Genomic DNA, 22,001 nt, shown 5'->3' with positions numbered 1-22,001 from the left:
TAATCAGACGAAGGGACACCACGAAAAGGGACACGCAAGTGCCGTGCGCTTTTGTGTTAGTGCTGCCACTCGGTGGTAGGGGAAGAAACGATCGGACGGCACCACTGCCGTTGCCGCTGCCACAGCCGCCGACACTGCCGCCGCCACCGCCGCCACCGCCGCCGCCGCCGCCGCCGTCGCCGCCGTCGCCGCCGTTTTTGCCGCCGACGCTGCTTTGCTCTCTCGACGAGTTAGACGCTGTGGAGATCCATCTCGTCAGTTGCGCGGCGGACAGCGTTGAGAGAGTATTGCGGTTCGCGAGTGATACAGAACGAAAGGAGGTAGTCAGCTTTCCAACTTCTTACGTTTGCATTATCCCTTATAACATTTATTATTTATTTTTATATTTTTAATGTGAATACAATTTACGTTTATAGATTTTACACGTGTTTATTTATTAATTAAATTAAAAATTAAAGCAAGAGAAATTGAAATATAATTTCTCATGAGATAAAATAAACATTAATAATGATGTCATGGTGTTGGTGGACGAAGGTTTCGTTGAACCGTTAATGAAGACAGGAAAGAGGGACATGAACAAGCTTGATAGCTTGTAGAGGAAAAAAAGATAGTTGGAAAAGAGAGAGAGAGAGAGAGAGAGAGAGAGAGAGAGAGAGAGAGAGAGAGTAGATGGGTGCTGTGGTATTAACAAAGGGAGAAGAGCAGAGAACCGATCGTCGTTAGTTCCGATCGAGCAAGAACTCTTTTTATCGTGTTTTTTTTTCCGCGCGTGATTCTACAGCGGCGCGGCGACGTTGGTAGCCAACGAATGGATCGGTTGCGGTGAAGAAGGAGATTGCTGATGATCCAGTAGCGTGCGCGCGCGTGCTCTTACTCTCTTTCTCTCTCTTTCTCTCTCCCTGTCTTTTTCTTTCTGTACTTGAGATAGAAGGAGAGCGTACGAGCAAGTGCGATCCACCGGAAGTGTAAACAATCTCCACGGTAGGCACGCCTGGGCGCATCTTGCCTCGCCTAGGATCGTCGCCGCCGCTGCTGCCGTAGTCGTCGTCGTCGTCGTCGTCGTCGTCGTCGTCGTCTTTGTAGTTGTAGTTGTAGTTTTAGTTGTAGTTGTCGTTATCGTGCTCGGTGCATGGGCGTTCGCGCGTTCACGAACGGAGGAGGAAGAAGAAGAAGAAAGGAAAGAGCCTCGGCTCGAACATGACTCGGTCGGCGATCCTCGTCGTGTGATGAGACGAGGAGTGCCCATTGGAGAGGGCAGGGACTACGACATCAGTACCGACCTAGGAAGAAGAAGAAGAAGAAGAAGAGGAGGAGGAGGAGGAGAAGGAGGAGGAGGAGAAGTAGGAGGAAGGGAAAAAAAGATAAGGACGGAAAAGGAGAAGAAAAAGAAGAAGAAGAAGGAGTCGTCGCAAAGATGCGTGGAATATCTCAGGGCTGCTGCCAGCAGCATTACTACTACCACTACTACTATTACTATTATCTCGTCTTGGCTATAGTACTATGCTGCCAGCGGTACCACGTGCTCGCCGTGACCAGCGAGCTGCCGCCCAGACTCGACATTCCCGAGCATTGTTCTTGGGATTCAAGGCAGGACGGAGCTCTTACTTGCATTCATCGCTATCCAAGCAACGACTCCTTCCGAACGAATTTCTCTCAGGCAACGAGCGAGTACGTGACCTCAGTTAACGTACTATGCGAGGACACCGAGCCCGAGTCGATGTTCGATCCCGCCCTCGAGGGCGGCGTCCTCAATGTCGACGGGCTCTTACATTTATGGCGACTTCGTTCATTAAAATTGATCGGATGCAAGCTCCTACATTGGCCGGCAAAGATTCTCGGTGGTTTGCGAGATTTACGGAATCTAACCGTTAGAACTTCGATCGGACGAAAGACAAAGTATAGCTTGGAATTGGAGAGTGGTGCCTTCGATTCTACGCCGCAGATCGAGAAGATGGATCTATCGTCTAATAACATTTGGCAAATACCGGAACATTTGTTCTGCCCATTGACGAATCTGGTAACGCTCAACGTCTCTTGGAATATGTTGAAGGATATCGCGGAATTGGGATTTAGGGACGTTAACGAGAGATACTCGAACCGTCAGCACGAATCAACACCCACGCCCTTTCCCTGCTCCCTCGACATGCAATCATTGGACGCCTCGAACAATCAGATATCCGTACTCCCAGCTTACGGGTTCTCCTCGTTGAAACGTCTAAGGATTCTCAACCTGTCGAATAACGCGATCTCCATGGTGGCAGATGAAGCGCTTCACGGTTTGAGATCTCTCGAGACCTTCGATCTGTCCGGCAACCGAATCGTTGCTCTACCGACGGAGATGTTCCGGGACGCTACCAAATCCCTGAAGGAATTGAGATTACAAAATAATTCCATCAGCGTTCTATCGCCTGGTCTCGTAGCCGATATGAATCAGCTCGTTGCTCTCGACTTGTCGAGGAACGTACTTACCAGTTCCTGGCTCAATTCCGCCACCTTTTCCGGTTTGATTCGTTTGGTCCTTTTAAATCTATCATACAATCGAATCACCAGACTCGATCCGGAACTATTCAAGGATCTCTATACGTTACAAATTTTGAATCTACAGCACAACGAAATCGAGACAATACCGGCCGACACCTTTTCACCGATGAGCAATCTTCACACCCTCGAACTGACGCACAATCGGTTGACCTATTTGGACGCCTATTCCCTCAACGGCTTGTACGCTCTCTCTCTTCTCGCGTTGGACTCAAATATGCTCGAGGGAATACATCCTGACGCTTTCAGGAACTGCTCGAGCATGCAGGATCTTAATCTCTCTGGTAACAACTTGGACAACGTGCCGGTCGCGCTAAAGGACATGCGAATGCTGAAGACCCTCGATCTCGGTGAAAATCAAATTAGAAGTCTCGGTAAGCCTGGCTTCCGCGGTATGTCCAGTCTCTACGGGCTGAGAATGATCGGTAACGAGATCACGAACGTCACGTGTGAGGATCTTACGGAGCTACCGGCCCTCCAGATTCTGAATTTGGCTAGGAATAGGATCGAGTTCGTCGAGGACGGCGTGTTCTCGGCGAATCCGGCGTTACAGGCGATTCGCCTCGACTCGAACTTGCTCCAGGACGTGTCCTCGATATTCGCGGGTGCGCCTGGTCTACTGTGGCTTAACATGTCCGACAACATGATCGCGAACTTTGACTACAAGTATTTGCCGGAGAAGTTACAGTGGATGGATCTTCATAAAAATCTTATCGCGGATCTCGGAGTAGCACCATCGGGTATGAAATTGCAAACTCTCGATGTTTCGTTCAACCAACTTACGAGGATACATTCGAGCTCGATACCAGATTCCATCGAGTTGCTCTTCGTAAACGATAATCTTATACATACGGTAGAACCGCAGACATTTTTTGGTAAGACCAATCTAACCAGGGTAGATCTTTACGCGAATCAAATCGTCAAGATGAATCTATCCGCTCTCCAGCTAACCCAAGTACCCATACCAAGGCAACTTCCAGAATTTTACATCGGCGGAAATCCCTTTATATGCGACTGCACGACCGAGTGGTTGCAACGAATCAATACCCTACCGCTTAGACAACATCCCAGAGTGATGGATCTTGAGTCGGTTTATTGCCGATTACCGTACGATCGTCGCAAGTCCTTTATACCGTTGCTCGAGGCAAAGCCCTCGCAATTTCTCTGCACTTATAAGGCGCACTGCTTCGCCCTCTGTCATTGTTGCGACTTCGACGCTTGCGATTGCGAGATGACGTGCCCGACGAATTGCACGTGCTACCACGATCAGTCTTGGTCGGCTAACGTCGTCGATTGTTCGAGCTCCGGTTACAAGATTCTACCTGGTCGATTACCGATGGACGCCACGGAGGTCTACTTGGACGGGAACAACTTTGGAGAGCTTAACTCGCACTCATTCATCGGCCGTAAGAATCTCGAGATATTGTACGCGAACGACAGCAACATCATTGCGATTCGTAATCACACGTTCAGCGGTCTGAAGAGATTACTGGTGCTCCATCTGGAAAACAACAAGATAAGCGTGCTCAACGGCGTGGAATTGATGCCGTTGGAGAATCTAAAGGAACTCTACTTGCAGAACAATCTTTTGACGTATATCGACAACGGCACGTTCCTGCCGTTACGTCAGTTGGAAGTACTAAGATTGGAAAGGAATCGTCTTGGTACCTTTGCCCTCTGGCAACTCGGTCAGAATCCATATTTGGTGGACGTCGGTTTATCGAGCAATCCCTGGAGCTGCGAGTGTTCTTACCTGGAACGTGCTCGCGAGTGGATGTCACGGAATCGCGAGAAGATCGTCGACTGGCCAAGCGTTAGCTGTTCCCTTGGTATACCGATTACTTTGCCGGCGAATGGATCGGCCATAAATTGCGCGGCATTAACCGGCGACGGGACGAACACGGCGATCGAGACGCGGCCGCTCGAGACTTATCTGCCGCTATTGCTCGCCAGCGCTTTACTGATCTTCGCTATGGTCGCCTTAGTCTGTGGGGCTTTCAGGCATCGCCGTACGCTGAGGACATGGGCAGCAAGCAGATGCGGGTTACGTGCTTGCTACAAGACCGCGGCTTTTGAGGATCAGGAGAAACCGTTCGACGCCTATATCTCTTATTCGGCGGTAGACGAGGCCTTCGTCTCTACGATCCTCGTTCCTGGCCTAGAGAGCTCCTATCGATTGTGCCTCCACTATCGGGATCTAGGTGCCGGCAGCAACGTAGCCGATGCCGTAGCCGAGGCTGCCGACTCGTCTCGGCGCACCATTCTCGTACTATCGAAGAACTTTTTGCACGGCGAATGGGCAAGATTCGAGTTCAAGGCGGCCCTAAGAGACGCCCTCAAAGGGAAGGGTCGCTCGGTGATATTGCTCCTGGTCGGCGGTGTTTGCCTCCGCGATCTAGACGCCGATCTCAAAAAGAGAATCTCCTCGCACACCGTCCTGGTATGGGGAGACAAGTTGTTTTGGCAGAAGCTAAGGTTCGCCATGCCGGACGTCTCTCCGGTTCCTGTTTTGGAGAGACCCCTGCCGCTACCACCGCCACCCCCACCGCCGCCCTTACCACTGCCACTTACTTTGCCCTCGGCGCACCATCAATGGACGTAGACAAGTCGCCGCCACCGTTGCCGCCACCGTCGTCCTCCTTCTCTTAGGTAAGCTCTCTCCCCACCACCCTTTCGACCTTTCTCTTCCTCTTCTCTTGGAGAAACCACCGAATTATCCTGCGACTGACTCTATGAGTATGACGGAGCGAGGGCGAGGGTGAGAGCGAGAGCGAGAGCGAGAGCGAGAAAGAGAGAGAGAGAGAGAGAGAGAGAGAGAGAGAGAGAGAGCGCACGCGCGAGAGAGGGAGAGAGAGAGCAGAACATTTATTTCCCAGTCAAGAATGAAAAAGTAACATTAATGAATTAGAAACTTACGATATTGGAAATGACGAAAATGAGAAATGAGAGAGAGAGAGAGAGAGAGAGAGAAAAAGAGAAATGGTGTATATGTGCGTGCTAGTCAGCATACTTCAATCACGTTTCCACTTCTGTTAACGCGTTCACCTGTCTCTCTCGTTTACTCTCTCTCTCTTTCTCTCTCTCTCTCTCTCTCTCTATCTCAGTCTCTCTCTCCCTTTCATTCTATCTTTCTCCACAGACCATAGCTCCGGCGTAATTGCTCCGATCTAAAACGTACATCATTTATAAATGACAAGTTAACAAGATCGTAGTCGTGCCATTTAACATTAGGTACCACCAGCTATACTCTGATTTAACGTCGACACATTTCGCGCCATTGTCCGATCGGCGAACATGAATGGGGTGATTCCGTGACAGGGGAAGTACGCGCGCGGAAACATATGGCGCGAGAGAAAGCCAAACGAGAATAGAAAGAATCGCGTTAAATCTACGTGGAACGAAGGAGGGTCCCTCGTTCGACACACCGCACGAAATCTCCTCTTTCATAAAATACTTTTGTAGAAAATTAGAAACGTTTCACTAATGCTGCTCGCACCCCTCCTACATTCTCTAAATCATCTAACGATTCGTTATATATCGAAAAAGTTGCCTTTATCGAGTACCACCAAGAGGGATTATGTGTGTATCTATCTGCCTGCCTGCCTGTATGTCTAGTTAGGTATGTGTGTGTGTGTGTGTGTGTGTGTGTACATGTCCGCATGTGTTGAAAATGAGAGAGAGAGAGAGAGAGAGATCATTTCCGGTACGTTTTGTGCGACATTTACGTAACCGTCGTCACGAAGTCATATCGAAAATGTGACATGGTAGCTGGTTAAATTTTCACAAATTCCTATGTTTATGTATATATGTGTGCGTGCGTGCGTACGTGCGTAAGTGCGTATGTGCGTATGTGCGTATGTGCATCCACGTGTGTGTGTATGTTTATGTGTGTATGTACGTAACTATGTATTTTGAGTTATATAGGTATGAGTGGCCACTTGCTGCAAGCCGGTGTAACAGTCTCGAATGAAATGAATTGAAACAAATTATTTTAAAGTTAATGCAAATTCCAAAAGCGTGCGTTCTCTGCGTATATTGTTAACGTGATTTATTTGAAGAGAAAGGAGAGAGAGAGAGAGAGAGAGAGAGAGAGGGTGAAATGAGAGTTAGAGAAAGATGAGAAAGTGAGAGAGAGAGCGAGAGAGAGAGAGAGAGAGAGAGAGAGAAAGAGAGAGAGAATGCGACGAACCGACGGTGGTTCCGATTTTTCTTCGAAAATATAAAGCGTGTACAAATATATTGTACATACGTAATATGCGAGCGAGCGAGAGAGAGAGAACGAACGAATGAAAGCTATATACATACATATATATATATATATATATGTATATGTATGTATATTTATGTATGTGTATATATATGTAGATATATACATATATATACCGTTGATAAAATCCTTCTGTTTGCTCTCTCGAGATCGTCAGTATCCTCCGACAGAAGTTCGTTCCTTTCCTTTCCGAACGAGCGAAAGAGTTCGGTTATAATATTCTGCGATAGTGCAATTGTAAGAAGAAAAAAAAAAAAAAAGAAACAAAAAAAAAAAACAAAAAAACAAAAGTAATGAATACGATCTGTATATAAAATCTGTACATATAAGAACTACACCCACGTGTGTGTAAAATAATAATTTATTCGTTATTTCCTAAATCTCACTGTGTGTATATTTATTTTCTATTCATATTCATAATCTTTCCGTCCTTTTCCCCCTTTTCCTATCCTTTTCCCACTTTCCCTTCCCCCCCCTTTCTCCCATTCCCAATCAAATATTCTCCCGATTTTTCTATTCCCCAATTAAATATTTTTCTATGGTGTACATCGAGAGACATCGAAGAGAAAGAAATTAATCGAAAGTTTCGTCGTTGATATTCGTCGGGATTATTTCAAAGATTTTTGAAAAAAAAAATTCGAATTCGATCGATTCGTTGAGGTTGATATTAAACGATAAACGTCGTATGTACGGATTAACAAGAGGAAATAGAAACGAAAAAAGTAGAAGGAAAGAAAAAGAAAAAGAAAAAAAGAATGAGAAAGAGAGAGAGAGAGAGAGAGAGAGAGAGAGAAGAAGAAAAAAAGTAAAGAAAATAGATATAATCGAGTCACGAAGTGGTAGGCGTGCAACGAGGATCGTTGGAAAGGATTTTACCCTTAAAGTCTCTCGAATGGGCATCGCGGTGACGCAGCAGAGTGTTGCGGAAAAAAAGAAGGGGTGGGAAATCTAGGGTCCGGGGGTTGGGGAGGGGGTTAGAGAGGTGAGCATTGTTCACAAGTAAAACGTTCTTTCGCGGTCGTGCAACTTTTTATATCATCGTTGGCTTCTATTCGCCAAAGGCTTTTGCCGTTACTCTACTGCAATACGTATATCTATATACCTACATACACATATATATATATATATATATATATATTTCCGTAACAGCGCTATAGCTGTCGACGTAAACGGTGCCGTTAACGAGACGTTAAGTTCCGACATCGAACGAATGTTGGAAACCAACCATGGAGAAGGTGAAGTCGTTCCAATGACTACCAGTTTCAACCATGGAGGATATATTCTTCAAGTTAAACCTTTCATTTCATGCGAAACGGACACTCAATAGCTTATAATATAAATTTCTACATGATTTTCTATTCAGCCTGACGATAATTCGATCGATCGATTCGAATCCATAAGAGAATCCAAATATTGACAATATTTCTCCTCGTCACGTTCTCGAGTGTTTCTCTATATATATTTCTTCCCCTCATTCATTTTCTATTTCTCCCTCTAACCCTATGCTCCCTCTCTCCTCCTCCTCTCTCTCTCTCTCTCTCTCTTTCTCTCTCTCTCTCTTTCTTTCTCTCATCGCCAATACTTTCCATTCTTCGTTACAATCCATCCTTTTTAATTCTTTCATTTCCAACGTATGCATACCTTGATTATATAATTGTATTCGACAATATTCATCGCGTTAACGCATATAAATTTCGGATTGATTTTTTATCGTCTTCCCTTTATTCTCTTTGCTTCCTACATTTGCTTCTTTCTCTGCTCTTCTTCTTCTTCTTCTTCTTCTTATTCTTCTTCTTCTTCTTCTTTTTTTTGTCTCTTTCTTTTCTTTTTTCTTCATTGAATTTATATTATTCATTGATATTATTGATTTATTAATCGTTGAATATTATAATGTAACTAATCGCCGATAGAAATTTGTTTGTAAATGATGATGGAACGGAGAGAAAGAAGGGAAAGAAACGAGTCGTTTCCAAATTATTGTTTACAATGATAATAGTAATAATAATAATAATAATAATAATAATAATAATAATAATAATGATGATAATAAACTATTCTCTTTTTAGTGGAACTTCATTAAAAAAAAAAAAAAAAGGAAAAAGAAAGAAAGAAAATGGCAGAAGTTAAGCAATGAATCTGAGAATCTCTCACACGATCGGAGGGTGTCTCTCGTGTCTCTCGATACCGAATTTCGTTTGGTAATTCATATCGTAGCGTTGTATAGGTCTCTTTCATGGTGCGAAACTAATCGATTATCTTTTTAAAATCGTCTGCTCCGTATCGATCTCTTCGATGCGAAAGCCAAGGAATTCGTCGCGACGTTTACGTCGTCGGCACAATCACGATCGGGAGCTTCGAAAATTCTAAATCGATTCGATCTATGATTTTCATGCGTAACGGGGAACCGACCAAGATAGAAAAAGGAAAAAAGATATATAATATATATACACACTCACACACACACACACACATACACACGTATATATACATAAGAAAAGAAGGGAAAAACTAGACAGCGTCATCGAATGAGTCACATGATTTTAACGGGATCGAGCGTGGCCTTTTTCTATCTACAACGTTGACGTTCATTCGCCACGCTCTAAGCAAGATTAGGAAAGTCAATTGATCCAAACGGATCTCTGCAATCCCTGTAGTGGGTACGATACTACCAACCCATGGCTTTTCCCTTCGTCAACTGAAATATCCAAGCTAACAGTAGGTAACCCCAGCATCCTTGGATCACATTCACCCCCACCCCTTTTCTCTCTCTCTCTCTCTCTCTCTTGTTCCTCTTTCGTTTGTATCAGGTGGCCCTTGGCCAAATGTGCAGCTCGTCGCGTTAACTTCTCGTGACACGCTTCAGTTTCAGACTCGGCTGAAAGTTCTAGCATCGTTGGCGATGTCGCAACTCGTATGAGCAGGCTCCTTCAAACCTTTTGGGTATATTATACCTGAATAACGTGGCTAACGATTGTCATTGGTATAAAAAACAAAAGTCACAAGAAAGAAAAAAAGAAAAAGAAGAGGCAAAAAGAAAGAGGAAGAAATAAAGGAAAAGGAAAAGTAAAAGGATAACGAGAAGTGGAAGGAAATAATAAAAGAAAATAAAGTAGTAAATGAAAAAGGGATGTTTAACAAATCGTTCTTCTCAAATATTTCCTACGTCTTCGTTAGTCAAGTTGTTAGAGAAAATTGCGTATGGTTTGCTATCTAAATTTGTCTTCTCGTTCTCGTTCTCTCTTTCTCTCTCTCTCTCTCTCTCTCTCTCTCTCTCTCTCTCTCTCTCTCTCTTTATTTCTTTCTTTACCACGAGGGACTGCCTCGGTGTTTTCTGTTTGGAAGTATGTAAAAAATAGATTTAGTTCTGGTGGTGCACAGGAATAATACACACATAGTAGACGTAGTTACGTGTGATATACATAGATACATGGCCGAGGGAATAGATGTTGTCGGTATGGATGAGATCGGTTCTTTATAAACGTAACGCAAATGGATATGCTCTGTAAGCTGCCTCAGGGAACTCTGTTCTCTGTAGAAAGAAAGCATCATCGCGTTTGCAGATGTGAGAGAAACGATCTCTCTTTCTTTCTCTCTTTCTCTCTCGCTTGCTCGTATATTCTTCTTCTTCCTCTCTCTCTCTCTCTCTCTCTCTCTCTCTCTCTCTCTTTCTCTCTTTCTCTTTCTCTTTTTGCCGAGTATATCACGTGATTTATCAGACGACCACCGATAAGTCGGCTCGAGAAACCGGAACTCGTTGCTCTGCCAGAGAGAAGAGAATCCTGTTCTATCTCTTAGTGTTAGTTGGAAAACCGGGCGACGATGATGATGAGAACAGGAGGTGGAGCGAGTGTCAATAGGGTTTCGTATCCAGCCTCTGGCGATGCGAAGAAATGGATCGTCACGAGGATAAAGGAACGAACTTGTGGAAGAGATAAAGATAGAGAGAAAGAAAGAGAGAGAGAGAGAGAGAAAGAGGAAGTGAGCTCAGCTGCTTTCTTCTCTCTTTAGACGAGACAGCTCTGTCGTTTTTAGGTATTAAAGATCGAAAGAAGGGTGACATCAACGTGTTTGATTATCCACGCAATAAGAGAAAGAAAGAAAAAGAAATAGAGAGAGAGAGAGAGAGAGAGAGAGAGAGAGAGAGAGAGAGAGAATTCAAAGAAGCAAGATCCTAGCTTAGACGTTTGTCAAACGTCCTTTCGTAGATTGGTATTAAAGTAATCCGCGGTATCGTGAAAAATGTAAGAAGATTTAAGCGCACGATCTACGGTGTCCACGACGAGACTATACTATGAGTAAAGAAAGACAGAGTGAAAGAAAATGGAAGAGAAGAAGAAGAAAGGGAGAGGGAGAGAGAGAGAGAGAGAGAGAGAGAGTAACGAGCTAAGCGGGTAAATGAAAATGTACAGCTCGCGTAGGAGATTAGAGAGTTAGAGAGATGCTAGTGAAAAAGATTACTTTTGGGTTCAATCGATCGAGCGATCTTTCTTTTTCTTCTTCTATATTTTCTTCTTCTATTTTTTCTTCTTCTTCATTTTCTTTCTCATTTTTTTGTTCGTTTTTCTCCACCCCTCTCCTCTTTTCAAAACCCTACCGATAGGTAGGGTTATGTTAAAGTTACTTTCGTCGAGTCGAAACTAGACATCTTAGTTTCATCTTTTTCTCTCTTCCTCTCTCTCTCTCTTTCTCTCTCTCTCTCTCTCTCTCTCTCGCTCTCTCTTCTTGCTTCTACTTTTTAAGGTAAATTCAAAACTGCCGAAATGACTTTCGACGAGAACGTTAATGAAAGTCTACTTAACGTAAAGGGATCTCTCTCTCTCTCTCTCTCTCTCTCTCTCTATGTATCTATCTGTGTATCTATCTAACCATCTATCCCTTTGGACCTCGTTCACCCTTCAAGGGATACTTTGCCCAAAGGCTTCAACGAAAACTGCTCTTTACGCCTCATCCATCGGTTCTTCCTTCTTCGAACCCCGAACCAAGAAATTTCTGTTATAACCGGCGACGGGTGAAAGTGGTAGTCGCGCTAATGGCCAACGAAAGGTTCTCCTCTCTCTCTCTCTCTCTCTCTTTCTCTCTTTCTCTTTCTCTCTCATCTTCCTCGCGGAAGGGACTCTTCACCTGACCGGATACTACGGACTTTCTTAATGTCTGTCGGCGGACACAGGTAAAACGTCCGAACGGTTAATATATCTACCTGTGCCTGGCTCCTGCTCCCGTGTCTGAGTTACAATTCCTCCTGAACGACTGAGAGATGACGATGACGATGACGATGACGATGACGAAGACGAAGATGAAGATGAAGATGAAGACGACGACGACAAATGACTTTTTCTTTCTCCTTCTCTGGCGCTCTCTCCCTCTCTCTCTCTCTCTCTCTCTTTCTGTCTTCTTTTTATTCTTCTTCTTCTTATATTCCCTTTCCTTATATTCTCTCTCTCTCTCTCTCTCTCTCTCTCTCTCTTTCTTTTTTTTCTTTTCTTTAATACCTTTCGTCTTTGTCCTGCTCTCGACCTTGCATTTTCTGCAGGCGCTCGGCGAAGAAATTAAAAAGAGATTTGTACGCTTCGTGGCTACCACCAGCACCCCTCCTCCTCCCCCTACTCCCACTCGCCTCCCCCCCCCATCCTTCGTCCTTTTTTTACCGGTACCCTTTCTAATGGACGGCCATTTCGTTATGGTATGCATAATTTTAAAAGCGGACCTATTACGTCCGATGCCTATCTCTCTCTCCCTCTCTCTCTCTCTCTCTCTCTCTCTCTCGCTTTCTTACTTTTTTCCTATCTTCTCTAATCGTTAAAACGCGCGTTGGGCCATTTGCGGTGCTCGGATTTTTACTTCTCCCACTCTCTCTCTCTTCTTCTTCTCTCTCTCTTTCTCTCCCCCCCCCCCCACCCTCACTTTTTTTCTTTCTTTCTTTCTTCCTTTCATTTCGTTTCTCCGGCAGTACGCAAAAAGTCGGCTCCTTCGTAAAGTCGTAAAATGATCCTGAGAGAACGAACAAGTCCAAGATATTGCTGAAGACCGTTCGACAAAAAGAGAAAGACAGAGAGAGAGAGAGAGAGAGAGAGAGAGAGAGAGAGAGAGCGAGAGAGAGAGAAAGGAAACGTCTGTCGAAGTATGTTCAACGTTTTCCATAGAAAATTTTCGCGAGAATTTAAAGCACGTCGTACCGATAATCGAACACGTTTCCGATTGGGATTATTAAGAGTGGGAAGCGTGCCAAGGCATTTTCAACGAGTTAAATACGTACATAGTTATAGTATATAGATGGCTTTTAGAGTCAAGGAAACTAGTTTTGCTATATAATTCAAGTAGGAAATTATTTTCCCGCGTGTTAAACTAAACGGAGCCATTAGCTCGACGGTACTTGCGTTATTTGGAGTGGAGTACCTAACACTGTACATTAATTGCAACGCAAGTAACCATCGATTGCCCGGGTCTCACCCGGATTTGGAGAGGTGGTTGCCTTGCGTGCGAAGACCCAATGATTTTGTGGAAAGAAAGTGAGAGAGAGAGAGAGAGAGAGAGGGGGGGAGAGAGAAAAAGAGAACAAAATCTGCAAAAGTACTTTCGTCACTAATGACGTTGCCCAATTAACATTAATACAAAACGTAAGTTGCGATTACGTTTCTTAAAAAATGTTAGCGTACGGTGTGACGAGGTGAGAAAATTTTTATTAAAAGAAGAAAAAAAAATGAAAAAGAAGGCAAAAGAGAAAAAGAACAACAAAAGGAAACAAAAAGAAAGTGAAAGAAAAGCATAGCCACGTAATTTTTTTTCTTTTTTCGTTTTTTTCTTCTCCTTTTCTTTTTTTTCTTTTTTTTTCTTTTTTTCTTTTTTTTTTGATCAAACGACATCATCCCATACGGTAATGACGTATTAAATATTAATACGAACAAATTGGATCGCGTAAATTTACGTAAATATTCAGTTAATAATTAATTTCGACAATGGATCACGTTCGTTTAAATCGAATGAAAAATAACGAACGATTTTGATGTCTCACGGAAATTCTTGTAACGGGAGTAATAAAATCGGAAAATGAAATGCGACGTGCACGTCGGTATCGACAAGCTCGCGGTATTACATTCCGAGATTGGCGTATCGTTCGGGAAAAGCGCAAAGGAGGAAAAGAAAGAAAGAAAGAGAGAGAGACAGAGACAGAAAGAGAGAGAGAGAGAGACAGAGAGAGAGAGAGAGAGAGAGAGAGAGACAAAAAGAAAGAGAAAGAGATGGAAAAGAGGAGCATTGTTCGTTGTTGTCGTCGTCCTGTTACAGCGAAATGTGCTTCCGTTCGGAAGGACGTCGGAGTCGAGGGTTGCGTCTCTGAGTCTATCTTTCTCTCTCTCTCTCTCTCTCTCTGTCTCTCTCTCTCTCTCTGTCTCCCTCTCTTTCTCTCTCTCTCATTGTCAGCAACGATGCTGCTAGCACTGTTTTACGAGCTCACTACCACTGGAATGCCAGTGGAGGCCTCCAGGAAGCCTATAGAAAGCGTTCTCGTCATCCTGAACGTCCTCCTATTCCAACAGTTCCTCGTTATTTCATGTACTCCTACTCTTCGAACGATTTTCCATCCTTCCCTAGCCCTCCTCCCCTCCCCTCCCTCCCCCCCCCCTATACCTCCCCTTCCAATCATTTTCTCTCTTCTTCTTTCGTTCTTCTCGCGTTATTGTGCGCTCTCCTCTTTTGCACGAATCACTTCGAAAGCCAGTCTCCGATGCATAAATGTATCCTCGAGCACGGAACCCGAAGAAAACGGCTCTTAAATAAGCCGACCGAGGCCTCTTTTACAATCTTTTGCGATCTCCATGGAATACTCGTGAAGTCATCTCTCTCTCTCTCTCTCTCTCTCTCTTTTACTTTCGTTTATTCCCTATTTCTCGCTCCTTTTTTCTTTCCCTTCTCTTTTTTGTTTTTTATTTTTCTTCTTTTTTCTTGTTTCTTTTTTCTTTTTTTTTCTTTTTTTTTTTTTTTTTTTTATCTTTCATGCTCAGCATCCGTAGCTCTCGTGTCCTCTTTCGGTGCAACCAAGCGTGTTAGTAAAAATAAAGTCTACACAAGCATCCACTTGGCTTTCAGCCGAAGTGCAGAAGCACCTTTGCTTCCTTCCCTTCCCTTTCCCGATTTTTGTCTTTTTTTTCTTCCTTTCTCTGTTTCTTCTTCTTCTTCTTCTTCTTCTACTTCTTGTTCCTTTTATTCTCACTCTTCGCCCTTCGTGCGTAATCTTTTTGAATAGATTTTTTTAAAGACGCACGAGTGAAGATGGGGAGGCCCTTTCGCGCTCATTTTCAAACACCAAGACCATAGACTTCTATCAAAGGTCCTTCCTCTTTCTTGGTTTATTTATCTATCGAGTGCCTCTACCCACTTGGTCGGAGCTAAAAAAAAAAAAAAAAAAAAAAAAAAAAGAAAAGTTTCCATTTAGCCCTCCTCAGATAGGAGGAAGGTTTGAGGTTCACGCGTTAGACCATTTTTCTTTCATCGTCTCTCTCTCTCTCTCTCTCTTTCTCTCTTATATATTCGAACGTTTTTTCTTTCTTTCTTTCTTTCTTTCTTTTTTTTTCTTTTTTCTCGATAACACGATCCGTATAAAAAAGTTTCACGCGTTTATTACGAAAGCCGATCAAACTTCGTTGGCACCTTTCGCTCGTATCCATTTTTCGATCGTACAAATAAAGTTGTTAATTCAAAATATACGGAAATTTTCGTCGCACGACGAAAAATGGGAAAGGAATGAGAGAATTTTATCTTGGCAAACCTTTTATAAGACTTCCGTTTACATTCTTATGCAGCCGGTGGTGAAAGTTTGGTGACGGTCGGAAGGACGAACACTCTCCTTACTCACCTCCTCCTCCTCCTCCTCCTCCTCCTCCTCCTCCTCTTCTTTTTCGTCCTTCTCCTTTACCTCTTCTTTCTCGATACCCTCGTTCTCTCTTCTCTATCGAATGCGGTTTCTCCGTAAAGATTTTCTCGGAAACGCTTCGCGTACATAAAGTGTAACTCAGGCGAGGACTCCCGGCGAAAAGAATCTCAAATAAGCCAGCGACGCGTTCCCCATCCTTCCTTCTACCCACCTATCCTCTCTCTATCCCTCCTTCCCTCCCTCCCTTTTACAATATTTTACGATCCCTGAGCGAATTTCGCGAAGTCGCTTCTGACGGTTCAATCACCTCACCTAGTGGTTGTAAAAATAAAACTCATATCTATTCGATGCTCTTTCTCTCTCTTTCTCTCTCTGTCATCTTCTTTTTATTTAAAATGAGAAGAAAAAGAGAGAGAGAGAGAGAGAGAGAGAGAGGAAAGAAAAAAAGAAAGAAAGAAACATTGGAACGTTTTCCCAATTCGAAAATATTTTCAAACAGATCGCTTTACATCGAGAGTATAAAGTGAGTGTTGCTGACATGATGTGTTTCATGCTTAATGCTTTTTTCCAACAGCAATGTACTACCACCATCATCGTCGCCGACATTTACCACTACCATCACCACCATCATCACAAAACACCAACACCACTATTGTACCATAGGCAACTTGCGTTTTTGTTAACGAGAATAGATGTAGGTATATGAGTTTACGCTCGCAGCATCTGGCAACAGCAAGCTCCGACGCTTAGCTTTTATACCGCGTTCCCTTGTTTTACTGTTACGAGAAAGACCGTGTTTCGTGTGAACCAAAGAAAGAGAGTAAGCGAGAAAAATAGATAAAGTGAGAGAAGGAGAGGGAGAGAGAGAGAGAGAGAGAGAGAGAGATGAGGCCTTACGTCATAAATAATGCATAACTTTCATGTCTTTCTCTCTTAGTTCGTATCAACGCTCTGGGAGAGCTTGAATCATTTATATACAGTCATTTACGAAAACATTTGCAGATAAAACAAAAATCTAAAATCTAAATATTCGTTCTCATTCCTTCTTCTTCTTCTTCTTTTTCTTCAATTTTGTATTTAAAATAGAGCCGATTGATTCTTCGATGACACATAAAATTTTTTCTATCATATCGCGACAACTCCCTTCGTCGATTATTGATACATTCTTTTCCTTCTTTCCCCTTCTCTCTCTCTTTATATATATATATATATATATCGTGCGTGGAAAAATGCGATCAATTCGCGTTATCGTTCACGTGTATGTATGTATGTGACGGGGGTTGAAAGTACTGTGAGAGGTGAGGTTTACGTTAGTAACGATGCTTACAACGTTGACTTGCTCGCTTAGTGTTCGTGTATCCCACGTTTATCGACTTTTCGGATGCTTTCAAACGAATCGAACGATCGAGAGCACCGTGGGGCTCTTCTGTCTTCGTTACGACCCGACGACGTATCGGACGCCGAGATTACGTTTAACGGCACCCTGTCTGCACGTTTATAGCATTATCGCGCTATCATTTGAACCACGCGCGTTCTGAGCTTGTGATAAAGAGAGAAACAGAGAGAAAGAGAGAGAGAGATCAATGTGAAAAGAAGAACACTTCTCTTTTATCAAACATTTTTACTCATATAAATTTTTCTATTTTGTAATCGTTATCTTTCCCTATTTCTTCCCCTTTTTAATTAGAACCCCTTTATGATTAGAAACGGAAACGTAAGAAAAATTCTGACTATATCTATAATAATAATATTAATAATAATAATAACAACAACAACAACAACAATAATAATAATATGAGACAGAGACTTATCGTTTCAAGTATCTTTTGAGAATTATCGGGAACGCATGACCCTGAAAATATACATAGGTATGATTTCACGCTCACGGTAATTTATCGTCGATTATCTCGCGTGACGCTCGATTTAATTCATGCTCCCCGTAGAGAGCTTTAACGTTTATTAGAAGACCTCGTAAATTCTTACTAATTGTTTCGACGAATTAACGCCAGTATTATATTATCGGATAATTTCTGTTAAAATGAGATTAATTATCTTTCAGACACAGATAAGTGTATTCAAATGTTTTCTTTTATCTTTCCCTTTCTTTCCTATTCTTCTTTGTTATTTTTTTTTCTTTTTCTTCTTTTTATTTTTTTTTTTTTTTTCTTTTTTTTTTTTTCTTTTTCTTTATCACGAATATCGCGCATACGCGTATATATCCATTCTCATTTAATTTATTTCCACGTGCGAAATATATAATACCTAATTACTCGTGTACGACGTATAATACATACGTAAATATCTAAAGTTTGAATTTTCCAACATCCGAATTCGTTGATTACGATAATTCGTAACATTGTTGGAACGTGTTCGTAGACAAATGAACGTTCGCGACACCTGTTCTCTATCAAGGAAATACGACGGAAGATTTGTCAAGGCGCAACGACGGTGGCGGTGGCGGCGGCGGCGGCAATGGTGGTGGTGGTGGTGGCGGTGGCGGTGGCTGCGTAACGACGCTCGTTTTAAGAGACGATAGAGACCCGTACTCCCCGTGGTTTAAAATCACATGGTCTCTCGTTCTTCCTAGATCGTTGAAACTTTACGATTTATCTTATCAACGGTAACATTATGTTGCTATGACGAAGAGAGACACAGAAAGAGAGAGAGAGAGAGAGAGAAAAGCAAAGAGACACCTGCATCCGTGTAACATTTAAAGAAGAATTTTTATGACTTTTTTTTCAGCCTCGCGTCACACATGTTGTCAAGTGGCACACAGACACAGGCTCTTTTTTCTTCTTTTATTTTTTTTTCCCTACCTCCCCATCGGTATCTCCCTTCGTCTAACTTGCTTCTCCACAAAAGAGAGAGAGAGAGAGAGAGAGAGAGAACACTCGGCTTTTTCTTGGTAAAGTCGTTAGAGCTGACTTATCTCGCGGCTGTTTGGTCAATCTGAAAAGCGTCTCTACTTCAGTTCACCGCTCTAGAAGGTCTTTCGTTTCTCTTCTTCCACTTCCTCATCGACGTAAGTGCATACATACATACATACATACGTACGTACATACATACACACACATATATATATATTTGTGGTCTAACATCTTTCTACACGTTAACTACATATGTATACATAAATACATATATACATACATACATATGTACATGGATACTAAGCTTAAATACATTTCTAAGACTATCCTCGATGCCTTAAGGGCTTATTTCACTTTCAATACGCGCTCGTACACCCGCCACACAACCAATATCTCGTCCCTATCTTATCGCAACTACTCTTCCTTTTTATTACTTCTAAGGTCGCCTTTGATCTTAGAGAAACTATTACTACTACTACTACTACTACTACTACTACTACTACTACTATTACTACTCTCTCTCTCTCTCTCTCTCTCTCTCTCTCTCTCTCTCTCTCTCTTTCGTTCTTTACTGACAAGCTAGAAAAATTCTTGATGAACGCCAAAAGAAGATCGATCTCGCATATCTTTACGCGTACTCATAGGTATATTACGTATAAACAAATATCTATGCATATAGAGAGAAAAAAAGAGAGAGAGAGAGAGAGAGAGAGAGAGACATATAAAAGAAAAAGAGAATATACTCTTCCTTGAGCTATAAGATTAAATATTTTTCTTCCTATGAGAGAGGCGCCGAAATTCTCCCCGCAAAACTCCACGAAAGAATTTCATTTTCGCGAGAACGTATCAACACTAGAACGAGCGACAGAGATAGAGAGACAGGGATAGAGAAAGAGAGAGAGAGAGAGAGAGAGAGAGAGAGAGAGAGAAAGAGTTTTGAGATGAAGTAGGGTGAGGATCAATCTTTTCTCGCGATCGCTGCCACTCTACTTCTTCTTCATTCTTACCCTTCCTTTTGCAAGCCACTAAATCTACGTGAACGCGACTAGGACGATCTACGATCTCAACCATAAATCTCGATTCCGTGGGGTGAATATCGGAATAGCTCTGGTTAGCTTAAATCCACAATCGTTGTTCTTGTAATTTGCAATTCTACGGTTAACGTTCCGGTCTGCACCATGTTAGGTAGGTAGGTAGGTAGGTAGGTAGGTAGGTACGTAGGTAGGTAGGTAGGTAGGTAAATGGCTCGCGCCCTCGCATCTTCCTCTAATGTATCGTCCGATCAAAATCCGTGCGTTTGCGGATTACGCGCACGCTCTTGCTCTCTCTCTCTCTCTCTCTCTGTCTCTCTCGTCGACATAGATTTATATAGCAACCGCATTCAGTTGAGATACGTATATATATATATATATATATATATATATATATATATATATCTATATACATACATATATGCATATATAACCGTAGAAATATATTTGTATGTCTATCGAATTAGTTTACCGCAGAATTTCCGATTAAATCGACCGTACGAATTAATGCGATCTCTTCCCTTTTTTCTTTTTTTTTTTTTTTTTTGTTTTCTTTTTTGCTCCCTTTTTTTCACTGGCTTTTTCCTCTTTTTTCCTTTTTCCAAAGCAAAAAACCAGTCCAGTCTTTGTTTTTTTCCTTTTTTTTTTTCTTTTTTTTAATTTTTAATTTTTTTATCTTTCATCTTTTATCTCTACACGCGCGTAAACGAGTTATCGATTTCTCGCGGATATGTTAGGTTAAATTAACGATGATATATATATAAAATAAAACAACAATAATTTTTTAAATATATATATATATATATATGTAAAAAAAAAAAACAACAACAAAAAATTAGCTCAAGCTTATATGCACATAATTAATGTAATATATTCGATATCTTTTTAAATCAGTTCGAACCCTGTGTGTTTGCTTTGTGGGCAAGGATGTGACACGTTTAAATGTGATCGGTTAATGCAATATCGAGATACGTTGTCAAGCTCGTAAAGTATGGCCACATTGATTAGCTTTTTTCGTTGGACGTCCTTATACCAAACGGCTGTATATTTCTCTCCCCTATGAGATTCCCCCTATCCACCCAACATTTCACTGCATTTACCCCTCGTACGGCAAACCCCCCACTTCCCAATCCCTCTGTGTCAAGCTAATGCAAAGAATCGGATATGACTCATCCAGTGGGCTCTTGTATTTCGTTGCATTTACCGGTCACTCGCGAATAAAATCGATAGGCGCCGATGGGTGTGACGCGGGATTCTATCCTCGTCAGGATGACGCTTACAATTAGCCTTGAAGCCCGTTAAACGATACTTTTCGAGCGTACCTTTTCCTCCATTAAATTATCGGATTCGATACCAGCTGCCTCGAACTTTCGTTTACATTCTTTTCTGTTACCGTCTGAAAGGAAAGTAAAAAAAAAGAAAAAGAAAGAAAAGAAAAAGAATGAAAACAAAAAGTATTAAAAAGAAGTAAATAAAAAAAAAAGATAACAGAAAAAGAAAGAGGAAAAAAATCACAAGCCGATCTCATTTATCCGATCGTTCACGTTCGTGTAACAATTTTATTTATTGAATATCTCAATGCTTTGATACTTACTTACGTACGTGCATGTTTATTCTTTTTTCTCTTTCTCTCTCTCTCTCTCTCTCTCTGTCCCCCTCTTTTTTGATACGTATGTCTGCAATTAAAATTACATTTATAAGAGTTACACATACATATATGTGTAACTCTTTTTGAGCTCAACCTTAGCTTATATATTATAAATTGTTTAATTTTATACATTACATATATATATATATATATATATACATATGTACTTTACACTATAAATACATATTAATACATTCCCATTTATGCTTTACATACATTCTCTAAAATAAACGAACAAAGTTTAAACGGCTACCAGAAGTTTTATGAATTTGTATAACGCGAGCTAAATTGCTATTGCCAAAGAGCTGCCACGTTAGAATTATATTTTAGCTACACCCTTGAGAGAGATTCAAGTAAGTATTACACGTACTTGTTTCTACCCTACAGTTGATATAATATTTAACGACATATATAACGATGAAATATATGAAAGCGATCGAATAAAATATATACGTATATATATATATATATATATATATATATATATATATGGGTTTTTATTAGCAATAAGATATTTTTCAAGTAGTATTGTTTCGCATTAAATGAACGAACGAAAAATAATAGATTATATATATATATATATATATATATATATATATATATATATATGTATGTATTAAAAGGAGTTAGGTATTAGTCGTTTTATTGCGTTCACTATCGTCTCATTTCTTCGACTTCTTAAGAATTTAAAAAAGTCGATGAAAGAAAAAGAACGAAAGAAATCGAGAAACGATTCTTCACGTTAAAAGGAACAAATCAAATGAAATAGAAGAAAAAGAAAAGA

General features: G+C 41.6%; 1 protein-coding gene across 2 annotated transcripts in view; it reads left to right on the top strand.

Annotated features, from left to right (window-relative positions):
• The first annotated feature begins 230 nt into the window (after positions 1-230).
• LOC124947297 (toll-like receptor 6) overlaps positions 231-22,001 on the top strand; it is an 81,734-nt gene continuing 59,963 nt past the window's right edge. For both annotated transcript variants that reach the window (XR_007100361.1, XM_047489274.1), the window contains exon 1: positions 231-5,187. Coding sequence is in view for 1 of the 2 variants with exons in the window: in XM_047489274.1 (XP_047345230.1) it covers positions 1,415-5,140 (3,726 nt within the window). In the remaining variant the exon portion in view is untranslated. The remainder of the gene's footprint in view (positions 5,188-22,001) is intronic.

This window comes from Vespa velutina, chromosome 2, assembly GCF_912470025.1.
Source record: "Vespa velutina chromosome 2, iVesVel2.1, whole genome shotgun sequence".
In the NCBI taxonomy this organism is placed as follows: Eukaryota; Metazoa; Arthropoda; class Insecta; order Hymenoptera; family Vespidae; genus Vespa; species Vespa velutina.
The sequence above is the reverse complement of the archived record's forward strand: the minus strand, read 5'-3'. Positions and strand labels throughout refer to the sequence as shown.